General features: G+C 38.8%; 1 protein-coding gene across 1 annotated transcript; it reads left to right on the forward strand.

Annotated features, from left to right (window-relative positions):
• Positions 1-371: 371 nt before the first annotated feature.
• On the forward strand, positions 372-23,100 carry LOC110875807. Its single transcript, XM_035976940.1, has 10 exons — positions 372-1,298; positions 1,532-1,913; positions 2,003-2,741; positions 2,832-3,470; positions 3,590-4,509; positions 5,146-5,231; positions 5,399-5,666; positions 5,781-5,868; positions 18,643-18,920; positions 22,856-23,100. The coding sequence occupies exons 1-10, from the start codon at positions 372-374 to the stop codon at positions 23,098-23,100; spliced, it is 4,572 nt and encodes a 1,523-aa protein (XP_035832833.1).
• Positions 23,101-24,056: the final 956 nt, after the last annotated feature.

Here is a 24,056-nt window from a genome sequence, read left to right on the forward strand (position 1 = left end):
ATTTCTCTTGGATTTGTTCCTTCCCCCTTTGATTTTAAGGAGATTTCTCTTGGCTTTACTTGGTCTTAATCTTATACAGTGTAACTGTGGTTTCACAGGAGTGTTTGGGGTTTTTCCTAAGGGAATCAGCTGTTAATCTTTTCAGGTAAATGCAACTACCTTTATTCCAATCAATACATGTTTTGTTTCTTTATTTTCCCATATGATTTATACCAGTAAATATGATTTTCCAAGGTTTTTTTTTTTTTTTTTGCTGTAGGTTATTGTAATACCAATATGTGAGACAAATCATACCTATTTTTCATATAATAGCATTTTCCTTTAGTTAGTAATGTTAAATTTACTTTATTGGAAACACTTTTTTTTTCTCCATGGAAAACAAACTACCTGTTGTTAACAAGAGAAGAGGTCGTGCCGAAATGATTTCCGATGTTTGTTGTGGATCTCTTTTTCCTTTCACATATAATATAGAACAGTTACACTCCTTATCTAATAAGTGCTTATCTGTTATTGCTAAAAGATCATGTGCTACGCCTTCTAATAACCACCCATCTACTTCTTCGATTACACCAACAGAGTTGTTAGCTACTACCTCTATGTATTTAGATATAGGTGACTGTAAATATTCCTGTGAATATTGTCACGCGCGCTTCTGGTATGACGAGCGTCTTAAATCTTGCCCCGTTAATCAAAGGCCTCGATACAACCAGTGTTGTAAGGGCGGTAGTATTACGTTAAAGCATCCAACGGAACCTCCTGGTGCTATAAAGTGTCTCTTTCAAACTCATGAATTCCTTGATAACATTCGCGCCTACAATTCCATGTTTGCAATGACATCTTTCGGGGCAAAAATTGATGACTCTATAAATTTAGGTACTGGCCCGTATGTTTTTAAGGTTAGCGGTCAAGTGTGTCATCGACTAGGTGCATTTTGTCCTCCTCCTGACACCCCTCCCCGTTTTCTGCAAATGTATATTTTTGACACTGAACACGAACTTTCAAACAGGTTTCGTTTTTTTGGCGAGCATGGGATGTCCTGTTTAAATTCAGAAATTGTTACGACACTGCTACGCACACTTGACGAAAACAATAAATTAGTCAAACTTTTCCGTACCGCTAGAGATATTTGCCTATCGGTTGATGTTCCTACCTTCATGATCCATTTATATAACACTGCAAATGAGGTCAGTTATGACGTGCCAACAGTTGAAGCTATTGGCGCCATTGTGTTCGCGGATCAGCCTAGGTCATCTACCTTCGATATAGTTATTCATGCGAAGGCTACTGCTCCTGAACGAGTGCGTAAATTACATCCTCTATACATGGCGTTGCAATATCCTTTGCTGTTTATATATGGTGAGCAAGGGTGGACTCCTAAGCTTCGCTTCGCCGGTCAACGACATCTTACTATGGATATGTATTATAGATACCTGCTCCATGATCGTCTTAATTTATACACCCTTTTGCTTAGAGGTGGCCGTTTGTTTCAGCAATTTTTAGTTGATGCATACATATGTATTGAACAAAACAGATTAGACATATATTATCACATCAAGACCTTTTCCGAACTGAGTTTTTGCAAGGAATTCATGACGCATTGTTACGTGGTGACACGAGTGGTCATGATATTGGAAAAAGAACTATTTTGCCTTCGTCGTTTACCGGTGGCCCACGCTATATGTATAAACATTATCAAGATGCTTTAGCCATTTGCCGCGTTCATGGAAACCCCCAATTTTTTATAACATTCACTTGCAACGTTAAATGGCCTGAAATTCAAAGGTTTCTAACTGACACACCATGTACTAAGGCCCAAGATCGACCTGACATCATTGCTAGAGTTTTCCAGCTTAAGGTTGACGCTTTTATTAAATATCTCAGATCGGGTGTTCCTTTCGGTGAGGTAGCTTCAGGTACTTTCGTTCATGTTCTTTGTAACGCCCTAAACCTACCTTCGCTTCTGTAATGATTTTTCTTCCTGTTCTGTGTCATCTTCTTTCAGATTTGTATACGATAGAATTTCAAAAAAGAGGACTTCCCCATTGTCATACTCTTCTATGGGTGAAGCCGTCTTACAAAATCAAAGTTCCGGCCGACATCTATATTTCTGCTCAAATTCCTGATCCAGCATTAGAAGCTACTCTTCATAAGATTGTTACTGACCTCATGCTACATGGACCATGTGGCTTACCAAAACCAAATGCTTCTTGCATGGTTAACGGGTGTTGTTCCAAACAGTTTCCCAAAAACTATGAACTCTCTACCCGATTTGACAAAGATGGTTACGTACATTACAAACGGGAAATGAATGGCTTCTCTATCTTAAAAAATGGTATCACTATGGATGATGCATCTGTTGTTCCTTACAATAAAGATCTTTTACTTCGCTTTATGGCGCATTTCAACGTTGAATATTGCGGTTGGAGTATGCTCATCAAGTATTTGTTTAAATATATATCTAAGGGTGTCGATCGTATTCGCTTCACAATCACAAAAGCGCCTTCTTCTTCTTCTTCTTCCGAAACCGAACGGCCGTCGTCGTCTTCTATTGATGAAGTAAAAAACTTTGTCGACGGTCGTTTTGTTTGTCCACACGAGGCCGTTTGGAGAATATTTGAATTCCCAATTCATAGTAGAAATCCATCTGTCTTAGTACTTGCTGTTCATTTAGAGAACATGCAAAACGTCAGCTTCAAGGATTCCCAACGGGTAGTAAGCGTGCTGCACAATCCTGCTGCTAGGCAAACAACTTTAACGTAATGGTTACACAATAACCAGGTAGATGAAAAAGGCCGCCATCTTTAATACGTTGACTACGTCTCTGAATATAGATGGGATCTCTCTGGAAAATGCTGGATTCGTAGGTCTTCAAACAAAACACCTGCAATAGGGAGACTTGCTTATGTTCACCCTTCAAGTGGCGACACTTTCTACTTACGTATGTTATTAGGACACCAAAGAGGTTGCCAAACGTTTGCTGATATACGTACCGTTGGTGGCGTATTATTTCCCACATATCGTGCAGCATGTGACAAATTATGCTTGCTTGAAAATGATGACGAATGGACATACGCGTTCACCGAAGCATCTACCTGGGCTACTTCCAAAGAGTTGAGATCCTTATTTACGCACATGTTATTGTTTTGCGAAATATCAAATCCGTTAGCTATGTGGCAACAACATTGGCATGCAATGAGTGACGACGTCTCACTTACTTTTGAACGTACAACGGGTTTATTTGCTGCTAACATCAGCGCAGCAGATCTGGAACAATACGTCTTATTCGAAATTGAAATTCTTCTTAATTCTAATGCCAGCTCATCATCGCTTCGTACCTACGGACTACCAATGCCACGTTCTGACTTGCTTTCCGTTATAACAAACCGTCTTTTAATGGAAGAGAAGAATTATGACTTACAAAAATTGGCCTCCGAGCATGAGCTTCTGAAAAATGCGCTCAACGCAGAACAGTTAGGCATCTATAATTTAGTTATTACATCGTTTGAAGAAAAAAAAAACAGCTTCTTCTTTTTGTCTACGGACACGGAGGTACCGGTAAAATATGGACCACCCTTATTTATGCTTTAAGAGCATCGGGAAAAATAGTTTTAGCGGTTTCCGCCTCCGGGATTGCTTCGTTGCTATTACCATCTGGTAGAACTGCACATTCAAGATTCAAGATTCCTTTGAATTTAACAGATGACTCAATTTGCTTTGTAAAAAAAAATACTCACCTTGCTAGGCTACTAACTGAAACCTCTCTTATAATTTGGGACGAGGCTCCCATGAATGATCGTAGATGCTTCGAGTCGCTTGATAAGACCCTTAAAGATATACTTGACAATCAGTCAAAGCCCTTTGGCGGAAAATCAGTATTGTTGGGCGGAGATTTTAGACAAACGCTTCCTATCAAACCTAAGGCTTTAAAATCTGAGATTATTAACTCATCTCTTCCTAAGTCAAACCTGTGGGTACATTTCAAGCTCCTAAGATTGACAGAAAATATGCGCTTACATCGTCCTAACTTAACTAACCAAGAACGAGATGATATCGCATGGTTTTCTTCTTGGCTACTTGATTTAGGTGATGGTAAACTTGGCATACCTGCTACGGATAGTGAAACAGATGTGAAAAATATTGAAATCCCATCACAATTTTTGCTACCCTCCACTGAAAAGTCTCTACCTGCTCTTATTAAGTTTATTTATGATGATGACACGCTTAAAAATCCGACAATTGCAAACCTCTCCGACAGAGCCATCATTTGCCCCAAAAATAAAACTGCGGACGAGATTAACAACTTTGTTCTTACAATGTCTGAGGGCGCTACTATAACCTACCTGAGTTCCGATTCAATCATTCCTCATCCAAATGATAAGAGTGACCTAGAGCTTCTTTATCCGCTTGAGTACCTAAACTCTTTGACCTTTACCGGCTTGCCACCTCATTCTTTAATTCTAAAGGTCAACGTCCCAGTTATATTGCTAAGAAACATTAATCAAATGGCAGGTCTTTGTAACGGAACGAGACTATTAGTTACCCGATTATTGCCAAAGGTTATAGAGGCGCGAATTATAACTGGAACTGCTACTGGCCACCGTGTTTACATACCTCACATAACATTTGTTCATAATGATAATAATTTACCTTTTGTTTTTAAAAGAAAGCAATTCCCAGTAAAAATCTGCTATGCCATGACTATAAATAAAAGTCAAGGTCAATCGTTACATAAACTCGGCGTTTATTTACCTAACCCAGTTTTCAGCCACGGTCAACTATATGTCGCTTTCTCACGTGTGACTTCCCCTCACGCTTTAAAAGTCCTCATAATACCCCGGGAAGAGGATCCTCCTACACAAACAAAAAATATCGTTTTTTCTACTTTTTTACACGATATACACTTACGCGAGGTATACATATAGCTACAACTGCATATATGTGTGTAGAATACCATGATAAAAATGACTATTACAATATAAATATACGAACCGTCTTTCCCTATCTATATATATATACACACTCACCCACACACACATATATACATATATATAAACATACATTATATGCTGTCCATTTTACAAATGTGCTTACATATACATTAAGCATGCCTTACGAATTTCTACTCAATGCAAATGCACTTCTCAGTTACCGTATTTGACAATAGGAAGCCAGACATGACATCTAGAGCTATTTCCACCATTACACATGGGGATTCAGCAGAGCCCATTGAGGTTAGAATAGTAAGAAAATGGATATCGCATGCTTTCAACAACGAGTGCTGCTACCTGTTCGTGGACTTGGCATTAAGTTTTTCCCTTTTCAAAAATGACATGCTTCTTCTTTTATGAGCCTACATTTGCATATGCATACATAACTTTATCGTTCACTAATAAAATAGGGTGATGCGATACAAGCTGTTGTTGATGAAAACGCCAAAAAGCATCTTGAATCTAAAATCACTCTCCGTTCTTGCTATCGTGTAAGCAACTACTTATCAGGAGAGGCTAGAGATAAATACAATGTTGTCAAACATGATGCCATTCTTAGGCTTGGCAAAGGAACCACTTTCGAATCCATACCGGATTTTGGTTTCCCTTTTCACTATTTCAACTTCGTACCATACGCAAATCTCAAAGAACGCATAGATGATCATACCATACTGACAGGTATGTCTCCTTTTCCTAATAGTCAAAGAAATATATATCATAACATATTAAGGGTCCTTATTGTTTTCTAATAATATTTTCCACCACCTGTTTAATATAACACATGCGTTTCAGACTTCATGGGCAGATTTGTTAGATTTACATTTGATAGACATACAGCTTCTAACAGAAGGCTACTTAAGTTTGAAGTTGAAGATATTAGGTACATATGTTTTCTGCTTACAATTATCTACTTACTTAAATTCATATGTCAAACAATATTTTACTTTGATTTCTCTCCACAGTGAAAAGTTCATTTAGGTTTCCCTATGGCAGGAGATAGCTGACACTATAGATAAAGACAGTTCCACGCGCGCACCATTTCCAGCTATTTTAGCACTCACCTCAATGAAAGTCGGAATATATTATGATCTCCAATTGACATCTACCTCTGCTACACATGTTTACCTGAACCCTGATGTAAACATATGCAAAAACATCGCTTCAACGTACCTCTCACTTTTCCTAACAATTTATATATTACATGTTACACATTTAGAAAGTAGATTGAAGTTCTATGTCTTTACAGGTTCAAAGCCAGGTATAATGATGCATCCACCAACCAAAGGACTAATATCACCCTAGCACAACTTTTGGAATTGAATCCTGCCCAGGAAAATGTACATTGCGCTTATATTCACCTTTTCCCACAAAAATATCTTCCTTCATTTTCAGCTATTTTTTTTACTTTCTCCCTATACAAAATACTTCCATTTGTATCCCCACTACCCAATAAAAAAATTCCTCAGAACACAACATACCTCTCTTATTAAAAAATATCTCTAAAAAAAGGGTTCACTCAATCTTATTTTTTACTTTTTGTGTAGTGATGCGTGTGTAGTGTAATATATTTTTAATATATAATTAAGCCCTTTTTACACCTTTAGCCAAGTTTTAAATTTATAAAACACGATATTCAGTAACACTAAACACACATATGGGCAAGTGCACCCATCGTGGACGTAGTATAGTGTTGGTAAGATACCGAGGTCGTCCAAGGACACAAGAGCTTTTAATACCGGTTTATCCTCAACGTCTAATCAAATCAAAAAGTGAGAAAAATGTTTTTTAAAGTAAGAAAATAAAAACTAACTAAATGCTGAAAAATAAAATAAAAATAAAAACAGATAGACAAGATGAATCACTTGGATCCGTCTCGTTTATTAGTATAACCTTTGATTATTTTCGCACTTTTGCACTTGTTTAAGAGATTATCTTAGTTATTGTAGTAGGCCCCTCTTTTGAAGGCGACGTTACCCTCAACCCAGTAGTTTGAGTCAGCAAGGATACAATCCTAAAGGGTTGGATTATTGGAAGATAATGAATTAAGTTATTAATGAAAATTATGGTAGGCCCCGCTTTTGGCGGTGACGTTACCCTCGGCTAAGTAGTCTGAGTCAGCAGGGATACAGTCCTAAATAGCCGGGTTATAGTATTAATAGTAGTTAACTTATGAGGGGGTCAAAGAGTTTGGATCCCCGCCATCCAATACCTATGAGCATTGAAGGAGATCCTACTAAATTTGACCCAGGTCCCAAGCAGGACCTCTAAACGCTGAACAAGGGCAAGACCCTTACCAAACCGTTCCCTTAACCCCCGACCAGGTAGCCAACATACCTCCATATAGACCGTGGAGATATGAATGGTGAAAATATTTTATTTTATATAGACAGTAAAATAATGCCAAGACACCACGGACAAACGATAAGGAAAGATCACCTTCAACATAAGCAACTAGTTATTAAAGTCATTAATACAAAACCAAATAAAAAGTGCAAAAGATTAAAAATAAAAAGTATTATACTAAACACTTGTCTTCACCAAGTGATGTAAGAGACTTAGGCAAACATGGCCTTGATTGTCAAGAACTCTTACTATCAATCTTGGATCCCGAGACGACTCACACACTCTACGATGGACAATGGATGATGGTGGTGGATGATGGTGTTATGGTGGTGGTGGGTGGTGGATGAAGTGTGAGAGAGGTGGTGTGCCAAGGGATGAGATGGAATGACACCAAGCACTCCTATTTATAGGCTGAACAGAAGGCTGGGCACGGCCCCGTGTCCGCTGGACACGCCCCCGTGCCCGTCTGACACTCTCTCTCCTCATTAATTGTAATTCGAAATTACAATTAATGCGCCTGCTGTACTTCACCACGCCCTCGTGCTCACTGGACACGGCCCCGTGGTGGGCAATGGAAGCTTCTACAAGTTTGTCTTTTCTACTGCTTCTTGGGCACGGCCCCGTGCTGGCTGAGCACGGGGCATGTTCAGGCTTCTGGTTTCTCTTCTTGGCTTTGGAGGATGCCGTTGAGGGTTCGGGCAGTCTACTTTTATTCCTTTTCTTGTATTTATGCTAGAATTAGTTGTCTTTTTGCTTCTTTTGTGAATTTGAGCTCATTTCATCCTGAAAATACAAAAGGAAGACAAAAACACTCTTTTTCCAACATTAGTACTTAAAAAGGGTTAGTTTTATGCCTTAATTGATGTGATTTATATGTTGCATTTTACACACATCAAATACCGCCACACTTGAACTTTTGCTTGTCCTCAAGCAAAACTCTTTTAAGTGTGGCTTACACTCCCAAATGGAATGGGTAGAAGAGAAAGTTTTTTGGCTTGTCATAGAGTGTCGGGAATCCAAGATCTTTTTAGGTTTTATTTTTATTTATTTACAATCCTATTCGTTATGATTTATTTAGAACGCTTCATAGGATAAATTACTTATTTTGGCATAACATGCCTTTTTAAAATTCCATTTATATACAAGTTCACATACCTCACGGGATAAATCACTCAATACTCGGCCGAAGGTGTATTTTTTAGTGAATCGCTCGATAGCGGCAAGGAACTTACGCCTTCCATAGGCTTGCCAAGCAATAAATCCTCCTCCTTTTTAACTTTATACCTTTGTAAACATCAAGAGGACTTTTTGGGTGAAGGGTTATGCGTGGGTTAAAGGTGGGTGGTTGGGTTAGTGGTTAGTAAAAAGGGCGAAAAGCATAAAAAGTGTCGGTTTTCGTAACACACTTTGTTTTTAGTGACTTTTTATTTTGAAGTATTTCTCCAATTAAGCTTTTTTGGTATAGCTTTGTTTGTTTTTAACTTCATCATCATATAACTTTTTTTTTCAGTCACATAAAAGAACGAGCTTGCGAAAAACTGAGCTTGTTACTAAAATAAAGGGTGAAAAATAAAAAGGGTTTTTGGTGGGTAAAAAAAATTTTGGGTAATGAAATGAAAGGTTTAGGCTCAAAGGGGTTAACTAGGGAGATTTTGGGTAGGTGGTAAAAAAAATTGAAAAATAATGGTGTAGAAAGAAAAATGGTTAGTCCTAATGCCTCCATCATTTACTTACTTGGGTTTAAGTTGGTAAGGACCGGGAATGTATCGTCGTGGCAAGTTCTAGAGTTGTAAGAACCAAGCGGCTATTCACACAAGAAACGAAAAATGAGCATTTAGTCTAAAGATGTAAATTTGTATGCTCAATAAAGGCTCAAAACTCACTTTTGTGGGAATGGGTTTTTAATGTGATCAAATATATATAATCGAATTTGAACTAGACTTGTTATGCCTTTTCATAATTTTCTTATGTTGGTTCTTGTTATCACGACGCTGTCGGTTGTAAATTTCATAAAAATATAACCTTATTAAGCTTGTGATTCCTAACTTAAACTTTTGACAAGAAAAAATAAAAATTTTGCAAAAATTTGGGGTGTTTAACGGTTCCAATAGAGTTTTGTGTAATGCTTGTTGTTAGGACTTGCAAAATTTCAAAGTGTTAGCTCCCCCCCCCCCACACTTAAATTACACATTGTCCTCAATGTGTCCCAAAAATAAATTTTTAGGTTGATTGGATGTGTAATGTGGTGTTAAAAGCAAAGATTTATGTTACTGGCAGTCTGGACACGGCCCCGTGTCCACTGGACACAACCCCGTGGCGAACTGCCAGTATTGAAAACTTACAGAAGATGAACACGGGGGCGTGTTGGTTGGACACGACCCCGTGTCTGGCAAATAATTGCAGGTCAGTAACCAAACAGCAGGTCTGGGAGATGAACACGGGGGCGTGTCGGCTGGACACGTCCCCGTGTGGACAGTCTGTGAGCCTGAAAAACAGGTTTCGTCTCCCGGTTTCCCCATTTTGGGCCTGTAAGTGCTAAGTCTTAGCACTCCAACCCTTGATTTGCACCTGTTTCATCATTCAATACCACACCAAGCAAACATAAAACATCCTAAATTACCAACGTTAATTGTCTTCAAGCATAAAGTGAAAATAAAACGAAAATAAAAAATAGTCAAAGAAAGTAAATTGTTCAACAAGCAGCACGCAGGCCATAAATTGTTCGATAGAGAAGGGTACTTAAACCTGTGGGCTCACCACCAACCTGCCCCTTGTTCCTCCAACTTCTTACTCCATGTCTTCATCGCTATCCCCACCTCCACCCCCATGCCCCGCCATATACTCCCGGATGCTACCGATATCATCTTGTATATCGTTGATGTTTCGCTCAATAGCTCCGACCCGGTGGTATGTGTTGTTGGCGAGATTGTAGGCGTTCCTGGTGCACATGAGGTTTTCCTGCAAAAGATCATGTAAACTTTGAAAGTTAGGAAAACCGCCTCCTTGTGAGGAGGATTGACCCGGATCGCCATGGGGTTGGTACTGGTATTGGGGAGGTGGTGCATGAAGAACTAGAGCCTCCTGTGGGTTCCATGCATAACCTTGTGTTCTTTGCAAGCTCACCGTCCCGTCTTCCGCCTCATAAAGCAAGTTCATGGCTCGGCAAATGTGGTAGTCGACTCGTCCCGACCATGGACTTCTTTGAAAGGACCTTGGAATGTTCGTGAGGTGCTTGAAAAGACGGTACACCCATCCCCCAAAGAAGATAGGTGTTGGAGCTCGAGCAAGGCGATTGAGATGCATGTTTCGCAACAGGAGATATGGAACATCGAGAGGCTTTCGGTTGTGGATGCAGTGAAGGACAACCAAATCTTTCAACCCCACAACGCCACTACTGTCGTGACGCTGGTTCAGCGAGTAGGTGAGGAGCCTGTGAATGTAGCGGTATAGCGGGTCCCTCAGTTTGGTACTCTTAGTGCTGCTAGGGTTGTAGATTCCTTCACCTATTTGAGCCCATGCGGCTTGACGTTCGGTCTCATCCAAGTCTCGTAATCCCCCAGTATTCTCCTCATTTCCCGATTCCTCTTCACCGTATAGACCTATTATAGATCCAAACTGTGCCATGGAGATTGAGTACGTTGTCCCGCCACACCGAAATGTGACCCCCTCATTGTCAAACGGGTCACACCTCGAATTGAAAGCGAACGTATTGTAAAACTCCATTGTGCATTGATGCACCGACCTAAGCCGAGTGTTCAATGCAACTGCCAGTGGCCCTGTCACGATGTTGTTGAATCGGTCTAGTTGGTTCACCATGGTTAACAAGTCCGTACATGCCCGCCTAGGGTACTCCTCGGGTCTTGTTTGGAGTATCTCATATCGCGCCCTAGCATCGAGTTCGCTTGCATTGAACCTTGTGAACTTTGACATCTGAAAGAATACACTAGAAGTTAATACGAAACAAAGAGATTTGTAAAGAAACTGCAAACAACGGGCTGGACACGTCCCCGTGTTCAGCGGACACGGCCCCGTGTCCAGGCGTCTGCAACCCAAAAAGTTCATTTTTCGTCCCGGTTCCGAAAACCTGAAAATTTTTAGCCCAATAGCTGCGGTTTCCCCCGAAAATGAAACCCTAATTGTCGTTTTTCCCAAAACAAACCGTTTACCCTTCCAATTTTATCTTTTTCGGTTCAAAAACAAGGGTTTGGGGTTTCAGTGGGAAATCGAACGAATCTATCAACAATACATGTTTATTTACTTTCTACTACACTAATCTAAACTACTTCTAACAGATTGCATCAAAAATTTGAAGTTCGATCCGGATGAACACGAAGAACCCTAGATTTTTCCCCAATTTTTGATGTTTTAACTACATGCAAGTAACTAATCTAACTACTAAAGATGATAGAATCATACCTTGATGTTGTTTAACGTGGTAGTGACGTCGGAAATCTGCGGAAAATCGCCTGGAACCAGAGCGTTTTCGGCAATACGGGGCGTGTGGAATGAGGTAACTGTTATGAAAAGAGGGTTTTATCCCGACAGTTGCCTCGACACGGCCCCGTGTCCAGCGGACACGGCCCCGTGCCGAGCAAGGTTTTAAAATTTTTTTTGTGCTCGTGTGCATGCCCCTTTTTTCGAAAATGGTTAGAAGACTTACCGGTTTTTTGACGTACACTTGCCTGTTCGTAACATGTCGGGTATGATATTGAGTTTATTCGTTAACCGTTTGAAGTGAGATCTCCTCTTCCTCATCCTCAATAGATCCTCGGTAGAGTTTAGCCGTTGGCCATTGACTTTAAATGGTATCCCATTTCGAGTTTTAATTTCTACTGCACCGTGCGGAAAAACATGGGTGACGGAAAAAGGTCCTGACCACCTAGATTTTAGTTTAACAGGAAATAATCGAAGTCGTGAATTAAACAATAGAACTTGATCTCCTACCCGAAATTCATTAGACTTAATATATTTATCATGTAAATTTAACATTCTTTCCTTTTAAATTTCGGAGTTAGAATATGCATAATTCCTTAGTTCGTCTAATTCATTCATTTGACAAAATCGATTTTTACCGGCAGTTTCTAAGTCTAAGTTTACATTTTTTATTGCCCAGTAGGCTCTGTGAGCTATTTCTACTGGCAAGTGACAACTTTTTCCATAGACGAGCTTATATGGGGTTGTGCCTATAGTGGTTTTATAAGCGGTTCGAAAGGCGCATAAAGCATCGTCTAATTTGTCGGCCCATTCCTTTTTATTTAGTCCTACGGTTTTTTCAAGTATTCGTTTTACACCTCGATTAGTCACTTCGGCTTGCCCATTTGTTTGAGGGTGATACGCTGTTGAGACCCGGTGATAGACCCCATACCTTGTTAATATTTTTTCGAGTTGATGATTGCAAAAATGGGTACCTCTATCACTTATCAACGCTTTTGGTGTCCCGAAGCGAGAAAACAGTTTTTTCAGAAATTTTACCACTACTCTTCCATCATTTGTTGGAAGAGCTTCGGCCTCCGCCCATTTAGACAAGTAATCAACTGCCACAAGTATATATTTGTTTCCTTTTGACGGCGGGAAAGGTCCCATGAAATCGAGTCCCCACACATCAAAGATTTCACAAACGAGAATGCCATTTTGAGGCATTTCGTTTTTGGAAGAAATATTACCTGATCTTTGGCATGCATCACATGTCTTTACAAGGTTTTGGGCATCCTTGTAAATGGTTGGCCAATAAAACCCTGAATCAAATACCTTTCGTGCGGTACTTGCGGCATCATGATGTCCTCTGTATGGACCTTCATGACAATGACGGAGAATTCTTCGTGCTTCATTACCATGGACACACCTTCGGTTGAGCTGGTCGGCACATATTTTGAAAAGATAGGGGTCTTCCCAAAAGTAATGCTTTACATCAGCAAAGAATTTCTTTCTTTGATGATGCGGCCATCCTTTGGTGACTATACCGCTAGCTAGGTAATTAGCATAGTCGGCATACCATGGCTCTTGTCTACTCTCCATCATCTCCAAGGATTCTGTGGGAAATTTCTCGTTGATTTGCTCGTCCCTGGTCGTTTCCAAAGCTGGGTCTTCTAGGCGCGAGAGATGATCTGCAGCAGTGTTTTCTGCTCCTCTTTTGTCCTTGATTTCGATGTCGAATTCTTGGAGGAGTAGAATCCATCTGATCAAACGGGGTTTTGCGTCCTGTTTCTTGAAGAGGTACCTGATGGCTGCATGGTCTGTATAGACTACAGTTTTAGAAAGAACAAGGTAAGAACGGAATTTATCAAAAGCAAATACCACTGCTAGTAATTCTTTTTCTGTAGTTGTATAATTTTATTGTGCATCATTAAGAGTTTTACTAGCATAATAGATTGGGTGGAAATGCTTTTCTTTTCTTTGTCCCAAGACTGCTCCAACAGCAAAGTCACTTGCATTACACATGATTTCAAAAGGAAATTTCCAATCGGGCGCTATCATGATGGGTGCATTGACTAGCGTTTCTTTGAGGGTTAGAAATGCTTGATTGCATTCCTTGTCAAAGATGAAGGGTGCATCTTTTTCAAGTAATTTTGTTAGAGGTCTTGAAATTTTTGAAAAGTCCTTGATAAACCTTCTATAAAAATCCGACATGCCCTAAGAAACTTCTGATTGCTCTTACGGAGGATGGTGGAGGTAATCGAGAAATAGTTTCTATTTTTGCTCGATCAACTTCCATTCCTTCGCTTGAGATTTTGTGACCGAGTACGATTCCCTCTGTTACCATGAAATGGCATTTTTTCCAGTTAAGGGCGAGGTTTGTTTCCTCACATCGGGATAGCATTCGTTCAAGATTATCGAGGCATTGGTCATATGAGTCTCCAAAGATGGAAAAGTCGTCCATGAAGACTTCCATTGTTTCTTCTTATATCATGGAAAATGGCTACCATACAACGTTGGAATGTTGCAGGTGCATTACATAGACCGAATGGCATGCGTCGATATGCGAAAGTTCCGTAGGGACATGTGAAAGTTGTTTTCTCTTGGTCTTTTGGTGCTATCGGTATTTGAAAGTAACCTGAAAAACCATCTAAGAAAAAATAAAATTTATGACCGGATAGTCGTTCTAACATTTGATCAATGAAAGGTAAAGGAAAGTGGTCTTTCCTTGTTGCTTCATTCAGTCGCCTATAATCTATACAAACTCTCCATCCTGTGACGGTTCTTGTTGGTATTAATTCATTTTTCTCATTAGTTATTACCGTCATACCTCCTTTCTTTGGGACTACTTGGACGGGACATACCCACGGACTATCGGAGATAGGGTAGATTAGTCCGGCGTCAAGCAGCTTGATGACTTCATTTTTAACCACTTCTTGAACATTGAGATTCACTCTTCGTTGTGGTTGAATTACTGTTTTGTAGTCATCATTCATTAAAATTTTGTGCGTGCACATGGAAGGGCTTATTCCTTTAATATCTACAAGCTTCCAAGCGATCGTGTTTTTGTGTTTCTTAAGTAGATTAACTAATTTCTCTTTTTCTATGTTACTTAATTTAGAAGAAATAATTACAGGTAAACTACCATCTTTGCCTAGAAAAGCATTCCAAACCTTTAGGAAGTTCTTTGAGATCAATGGGTGGGTCTTTAGAAGACACCTTATTTTGTGGCTCATCTATATTAAGAACCTTAAAGGTTTGTTCTATGGTTATCTCTTCTTCGACAAAGTGGTCATCTTCTTTAGTTGTATCGGGTGGTTCAGCTTCATCTTCAATTAGGGGGTCATTATTGCCAAAAGGATATTTCATTGAACGCTCAAGATCTATACTCCTTTTGAATGCCCCTAACTGAAGAGGTAGGTTGTTGAATTTCCGATTTTTCAAAGCTTTATGAGTTTGTACAAAAGGTTTTCCCAAGACTAGAGGGGCGTCATCAAGGATGATGAAGTCAGTTGGGATTACCATTTGATTTGTGTGAACCAAAACATCTTCAACTACACCGATTGATCTTATCACTTTTCGATCGGATAGAAAAATGGGTATTTGAAGTGGAGTAAAGTCACTAATACTTAATTTTTCGAAAATGTAGTTAGGCATTATGTTAACATAAAGATCTTTATCAATGGTGATATTACTAATAAATGAATTTTGAAAGAAACATGGAACCGGTGTAATGTTAATTTCAAAAGGGTCTTCTATTATTAGCGAAGTTTGATCATTAGTTAACTTAACACTCTCTATTTCTTTGATTTTAGCACTAGTGTTTAACTCTTTTAAAAACTTGGCATGAGGGGTTATTAAACAATGATTCTCGAAAGTAGGTGACAAGAGATTAATTTCTTCAAAATTAGACTCTTCATGAATTTTAACATTATCGGACTCACCTTTTTCATTGTTTAACTCATGTGTCGGTTTTTCACTTTCTTGTTCTTACATTTTTACATTTTCAACTACCTCTACGTTATTATTACAAGTTAATTCTTCTCTTGCGCGGGATTCCTCTTCCCTTGCGCGAGATTCTTTCATGTAACGTTCGATAGTTTTAATGTGTTCTAATATCCTATTGGTCACTTCGGTGAGAGAAAAAGAATTTGGATCCTCAAAGCTTGAATCCGGTTGTTCGATCCTTGGCTCCTCATAGTACTCATATGAAGTAGATGGTTCACACCATTGTTCTTCATTGTAAGTATATGATGGATAAGGGTCGAAATTTTGTTCTTCATTGTACTCATATGAGGTGGGTTGTTCACGCCATGGTTACTCATAATAAGAGTATGAAGGTGATGGCTTGCTCATACCTTGGTTCATCAAAATATGAGTATGAGGGAGGAGGTTCATACCTTTGGTCTTCATAGGATGTGTATGAAGATGATGGCTCGTACCTGGGCTCCTCATAGTAGGCGTATGAATTGGATGGTTGATATGAGTTATTATATTGAACCGAGTGTGTGTTACGACAATTAGTGCAATAATTACCCCTATAATCATCATCATAGGTGTAGTTGTAGCCTCTTGAGTATTGATCCATAAGAATCACTCAACAGACCACAACTGAGTCTCGGGACCAGGAAACAGAAATAATGACAGAAACAGAAGCTGGACACGGCCCCGTGTCCGGTGAACACGGCCCCGTGTTCAGGGTCTGTATCTAGGCGTTTTAATTAAAGTTACTGGTCACGTTGAGCACGGGGGCGTGTTCACTGAGCACGGCCCCGTGTTCAGACTCTGTATCTGGGTATCTAACTAAAAATGTGCAGCACGGGGGCGTGTTCAGCGAGCACGGCCCCGTGTTCAGGCTACTGTAAATGCAAACTAAACTAAAATGCAGAAAAATGTGCGCGCGTTTTTAAAAAGGTTTTGAAAAGCTGATTAGGCACTCGATTTTAAGCTTTCTTAAAATCCTTGTGTCCCCGGCAGCGGCGCCAAAAACTTGATGCGTGTGTAGTGTAATATATTTTTAATATATAATTAAGCCCTTTTTACACCTTTAGCCAAGTTTTAAATTTATAAAACACGATATTCACTAACACTAAACACACATATCGGCAAGTGCACCCATCGTGGACGTAGTATAGTGTTGGTAAGATAACGAGGTCGTCCAAGGACACAAGAGCTTTTAATACCGGTTTATCCTCAACGTCTAATCAAATCAAAAAGTGAGAAAAATGTTTTTTAAACTAAGAAAATAAAAACTAACTAAAGGCTGAAAAATAAAATAAAGATAAAAACATATAGACAAGATGAATCACTTGGATCCGACTCGTGTATTAGTATAACCTTTGATTATTTTCGCACTTTTGCACTTGTTTAAGAGATTATCTTAGTTATTGTAGTAGGCCCCTCTTTTGAAGGCGACGTTACCCTCAACCTAGTAGTTTGAGTCAGCAAGGATACAATCCTAAAGGGTTGGATTATTGGAAGATAATGAATTAAGTTATTAATGCAAATTATGGTAGGCCCCGCTTTTGGCGGTGACGTTACCCTCGGCTAAGTAGTCTGAGTCAGCAGGGATACAGTCCTAAATAGCCGGGTTATAGTATTAATAGTAGTTAACTTATGAGGGGGTCAAAGAGTTTGGATCCCCGCCATCCAATACCTATGGGCATTGAAGGATATCCTACTAAATTTGACCCAGGTCCCAAGCAGGACCTCTAAACGCTGAACAAGGGCAAGACCCTTACCAAACCGTTCCCTTAACCCCCGACCAGGTAGCCAACATACCTCCATATAGACCGTGGAGATATGAATGGTGAAAATATTTTATTTTATATAGACAGTAAAATAATGCCAAGATACCACGGACAAACGATAAGGAAAGATCACCTTCAACATAAGCAACTAGTTATTAAAGTCATTAATACAAAACCAAATAAAAAGTGCAAAAGATTAAAAATAAAAAGTATTATACTAAACACTTGTCTTCACCAAGTGATGTAAGAGACTTAGGCAAACATGGCCTTGATTGTCAAGAACTCTTACTATCAATCTTGGATCCCGAGACGACTCACACACTCTACGATGGACAATGGATGATGGTGGTGGATGATGGTGTTATGGTGGTGGTGGGTGGTGGATGAAGTGTGAGAGAGGTGGTGTGCCAAGGGATGAGATGGAATGACACCAAGCACTCCTATTTTTAGGCTGAACAGAAGGCTAGGCACGGCCCCGTGTCCGCTGGACACGCCCCCGTGCCCGTCTGACACTCTCTCTCCTCATTAATTGTAATTCGCAATTACAATTAATGCGACTGCTGTACTTTCACCACGCCCCCGTGCTCACTGGACACGGCCCTGTGGTGGGCAATGGAAGCTTCTACAAGTTTGTCTTTTCTGCTGCTTCTTGGGTACGGCCCCGTGCTGGCTGAGCACGGGGCGTGTTCAGGCTTCTGGTTTCTCTTCTTGGCTTTGGAGGATGCCGTTGAGGGTTCGGGCAGTCTACTTTTATTCCTTTTCTTGTATTTATGCTAGAATTAGTTGTCTTTTTGCTTCTTTTGTGAATTTGAGCTCATTTCATCCTGAAAATACAAAAGGAAGACAAAAACACTCTTTTTCCAACATTAGTACTTAAAAAGGGTTAGTTTTATGCCTTAATTGATGTGATTTATATGTTGCATCTTACACACATCATGTAGAACAAAACATTTAGCTGCCTAGGATCAATTACAGAGTTCATACAAGGGAAGTTTGGTACTACAAAGGTTGCAAGAGGTGCAACAAAAAGCTTGATGCAAAAGGCAGTGCCCTCGCATGCATAAATCACCCAGAAGAGAAAGATCCCAAATTTGTGTAAGCATAAAAAAACTACAACTACTGCCTTTCCTCTAATTTAACAACAACAGGTACTGTGTTAGTGCAATGTTGGCTGACAACACAAAAACAGCAATGGTTACTCTTTTCAATGATGCTATTGTCTCGCTGATAGATACACCATGCGTTGAAATGGTTACTCAGCATGGTTATGACAACCCACAACAAATACCAAAACCATTGGAGACCATTAGAGGTAAAGAGAAGATTTTCCTCTTGCAGTTCAATAACCGCTTCCGGCAAGGTACAAGCTTTGTGGTCAACCAGGTTTTTGACCCACCTACATCAGAAACTCCCATCATAACACAAGGTATTTATAACACATGTTGCTTAACAGTATCATTTAATCTTTAGTATGCACAGATTGAATAGATTATTTGTCACTAATTGACCCGTTTGTTAAAAAAACCCTTCCCGCCTTTACATACACTAACGCAAACCTACTTTTTGGAGAAGCAGGCGAAGCAGTCTCAGCACCAACAACGACGGCTGAAATCCAACCCACAACTCCCGCAATACAATCAACAAGAAAACGTAGCCCACTTAACCCAACAGGTATGATGTTGCTCACACTAAGTTTGTGATGATGTTGCTCACCCCAAGTTTATGATCAATTTTCCTTTCAAACTGAATACAATATTTATCTACAGATGAACATCAACAGAAGACACCAAAATCTCTCGCCCCATAAAAGGAAACAACGATCTCATTTTGGATGAAGCGACATTATAAAGTACAATCTTTTGTAAACGCAACAACTGTTTTGTAAATAGTTGTGGTAGACACAAGGCAACTTCTTTTGCGTATCCGCTGTAAAATAGCAATCTTAGGTGGTTGTCTTAGACAACGTCACTTTTTTTTGGGTTTCCACTGTAAATACCCCGATAATGCTTATTACTTTCAACAACTGATAGTGTCGTATTACATGAAACAACTCATTTGATTGCATGCGCCACACTTTCTATACCGATTGGTACCTTGACGGAACAACTTGATAGGGACTGCTTTTCCGCAGCGTAGCGCGGGTTTCTTTTCTAGTTGTTTTTAACATGTAAAAAGATGAATTTGAATGAACAATTATCAAATATGCAATGGGCTTACTTTTATGATCACGTGTTTTTTGTTTTTTGGAATGGTTCAGTAACAGCCCACAACAAATTAAACTAAGCTGGCCCAAGTGTAATAAAGCCTCGATGTCAGTGGAAAGTTAAGAACAAGGTTTTAAAAATCGGTTTAACCGGCTAGTTAAACCAGATGCCAAAAGCTTAACCGGCATGAATCATATCAGTAAACTGAAGGAACGACAAAGAACTGTACTGCCGGTAAATTGGGTTAATACGGGTGTATGGGAACCGGGCTAAAGTTAAAATTTGGACTCTTAATCGTTTATGCGCTCAAAAAAGTGACGATTTACCTTCTTAGTAAAACCTAGCGCCCAAAAAGGTACCAATAGTGAATTTTTAGATTATTTTTTAATGACAAATTGACTTTTGGAATATATTTTTTATAGCGGAATAATGTAGTTTTGATTTTTTTTTTGAGTTAAAATTGTACATAATATGGATTTATAAGGTTGATTAGTCAACCTGGTTGGATTGTCTGGTACAACTCGGTTCAACCAGTTCAATCATTTCTTAGCCTAACTTGATATGATTTAAAAACCAGTTTTTAAAACATTGATTGAGAATAAAAGGTTGGCAGCCAACAACAGATCGAAAGGAGAAGAAAAAAGGGAATTCGTCTGTGTTGCTTGGAGAAACAAAGGAAAATGAATAAAAAGACTTGGCAAATATGCACACTCTGAGCATATTTTCCGAAGTCAAAGTCAAAGTACAAGTCAAAGTCAAGGTCAAAGGCAAGTTGTGGTTCAAATCTGTCATTCCTTGCTTAATTATTGCTTGCACTCTCGTTATTTGATAATTAGTTTAGTCCTTTGTGTTGATTGATATATTAATTAACGATATTTTAAATTATGTTTTACAATACATTTTATACGCTTATTTGCAACGCATACTATTTCACGCTATTACATCGCTACCGCATCGCAATTCGAATCACAGTTATTGGTATTGTTCTATGTGTGTGTGTTATTATGTTCTTTACTTGTGTGTGCTGATGATATGTTTTGGGATGTTACTCGTAAGCGCCATCGCAACTCGCATAAACGCAACGCGACGCTCAACGCACGAAACGGAAGTTGAAAAACTAACCCGCACGAGCCAACTGATCGAACGACCATTCGATCGAATGGACATCCGACCGGATGACCATCCGATCGGATGGCCATCCGATCGAACGGCCGTCCGACCCGTTCAATTTACACCGTCTTTCTCACTCTTCACCTATAAATACCCCACTGTCACATCAATTGTTCATTGATATGACAGCTCCGTCCGACCCACGCACTCTCAAGCACTTTTCTCTCGATTCCTCCCGATTCTTGTAAGTTTTCACCCTAAATCTTGTACTTCCATCCTCACTACACACTTTCTCATCATCTTCACCATCAAATCTTACATTTTCACCATGAAATCACCCGATTTTGGGATGTTCTAGGGTGACGCCACCTCGGGTTCCTATGAACACTGAAGTGTGATCTCATTTCGTCAAGAACGGTTCGGATCTAAAGGGTTTCCACATGTTCTTACACTGATTTCGCCTAACTAAACATTTAACAACTGTTTCAAACTTTTCTTCAACATCTTTCACTTTTTACTCAGAACCGTTAGAATCTGGACTCGTTCAGGCTCTCTACTCACTCTCTAGGGGTGAACCGATCTGAGAATGGATTTCTATGAAAGAGACGACCGATCCACGGGTTGAGTATGAAACTCCGTCAAGAATAGTTGAGTCTGATCGAACGGGGTGATTCCCTCAAACTCCATATATAACACGCAAGACCAATTCCTTTACTTCCTTTCACTTATTTTCCACCTTTATTTTATACATTAAAACTCAAGAATACAAACCGACGGAACTAGCTAAGCTCATCATCATCTACAAAATGAATTACACAGTACATACTCACTAAGAGAACAGGATCCGGATGGGGAAAGTCCTTTGAAATGTACGTATACAAGTGGTATGGTTAGTCGAAATATGTAACTACAAATCATCTCAAATGAGTCAAGCGGGTTGAAATCATGCTACATGCTTGTATGCAATGGTTTGGATTGGATTATGTTTTACTTATAGCATATCAAGCGGCTTGTAAACTCTGTAGTAGTATAATCTTGGGTTTTTTTTCAAAGGGTCTAATGTGACAAGCTAATTAACAATCAACTAAAAAGGCTCAAATGGGTTAACCTCAAAAAGTTTGAAAATGGTCCAATGTATCCAAATGCATACAAGTTTATAATATAGTATGTGATCATACTAGTTACTTAAAAACTCCGATGACAATAAGAAAATAATAAAAAGTGTTTGTGGATCTATAAGATTTCACTATTAGAACCGGCATTGAGCCACTCAGGGGCGGAACTATATGGGGGTCAGGAGGGTCCGTTGACCCCCGGCCGCCAACCGGCCATGTAAGCTTTAAACTTTCACCCCGAGTTTTTGTATTCTGACCTCTAAGATTGTTGGTTGAAGAGTACTTAAAACGAAAAAGAAGAAAGTGTAAGAAGGTGATGATGCTCATCGGAATTTTTTTCCGATGTAGTCGATGGTTAAAGAGATGAAGAACAAGAAATTAGGAGTAGTGTGAAGAAAATAAGGGCATATTTGTCATTAACCATAAAAATAGTCTTTGGTCAAAAAGAAGATGTCAGGGTACACTTTGTTTTAACTTGTTTTAGAGATAACTTATTTAGGTGTTTTATAATTATCTAACGTAATTCTTTAATTTTACTAAACTTTTAATACAACAAATAATAATCTAACATAATTCTTTAATTTTACTAAACCTTCATACATTATTAAGTTTCACTTTTATTAGTTTATTTGATATAGTTTAAAAATGTTAAGATTTTTAAATTTATTTCTATTTAGTTTTAATCTTATGTTTTGGATCATATTCTCCCCAAACCATCTGGAAAAGACGAATTTGGGGAAGACGTGTACGGATATGGTAACAAAGGGTTGGGTTATCATCAAGTTCCACCTCCTATGTGGAATAGCTCTTCGCAAAAGAAACCAAAGAGAGTGGAAAAGACACTGAACTTAAATAAAAAACTGAACAAACAAACAAGTTGGCTGACAACATTGATGTGACATATACTAAATCTTACAATGAGTGTGAATTAGAGTTGGTTAAAGAAGTTGTTGAAAAAGTTTTAGAAAATGAAAGCGACAACACTGATTATGAAAGCACTAATTCAAAATTTAGCAAAGAAAATTCAAGTTCACAACCTGAAAGTGACGAAAGCTTTCATAAGAATTACATTCCAAAATCAGCATCTAGTTTAAGTGATGATCCAAATGTGGTTGTGTATAAAATGAATAATCTGACAAACTATATTCTGATGACCAATTTCCGATTCAGAATGTGAATTTAAACAAAGTTGAAGCAAGTTTTCAAATTAGTGGAGGTCAAAATTTCTGAAATTGAAAATTTGTTAAGAGCTCAAGGATTTTCAAACTTCAAAAGAGAAAATCTTACTATTCTTAACCAAAAAGCTCATACTTTAACTATCAACAAAGAAATAATAATCATGGGAGGAACAGTTCGGAATATGGTAAGAAAAATAACAAGAAGTTTTGAAAATCAAAGTTTGTAAAGAAAATGACTTTCGTATCTGAAACAAGTTCAGAAAGCGAAAAAAAAGTCAATTTAGCAAGCAATCAAATGAAGAGTTCTTTGCTCAAAAGAAACAACGTGAACATGTTGAAGGATCTAATGTTGTAATAGACCGTAGAACTTGCTTTAGATGTAATCAAGTTGGACATATCATTAGTCGGTGTCCACAAAAAATATAATTGTGTCAAAAATCACATTTTTTTTTAAATATCAATCGTTTATTTACTAAAAGACTATCTTTACGTGAATTATTCCAATTACTTGGTAACACAAAATTATAATAATGGGTCATAAAATATATGAAATTACTAAGGGTATGTTTGGCAAAATTAGCTGGTGGCTGAAAGCTGGAAGCTGGTAGCTGGTGGCTGGATGCTGGTAGCTGTAGCTGGTAGCTAGTAGCTGTAGTTTTTTAGATATATTTGGTGTTTGGTAGAGCAGCTGGAGCTTTTAATAAAATGTATAAAATTACCAAAATGGACATAACTAAAAATTTAGAAAGTTGATGCATTAAAAAGTTCCTTATTTTTAGAGGTTAAAATAGTCACTTTTCTCTAAAAGCTTTTAGCTCCTTCTAAACGCTACAACAAAAAGCTTCAAGCTCCTAACCTAAAAGCTTAAAGCTCCTTCAACCAAACAAGACTTTTTATTGAGTAGGAGCTTTTTCTTAAAAGCTTAAAGCTAGAAGCTCATAAAAGCTCCTAAAAG

The sequence above is a fragment of the Helianthus annuus genome, chromosome 9, assembly GCF_002127325.2.
Source record: "Helianthus annuus cultivar XRQ/B chromosome 9, HanXRQr2.0-SUNRISE, whole genome shotgun sequence".
In the NCBI taxonomy this organism is placed as follows: Eukaryota; Viridiplantae; Streptophyta; class Magnoliopsida; order Asterales; family Asteraceae; genus Helianthus; species Helianthus annuus.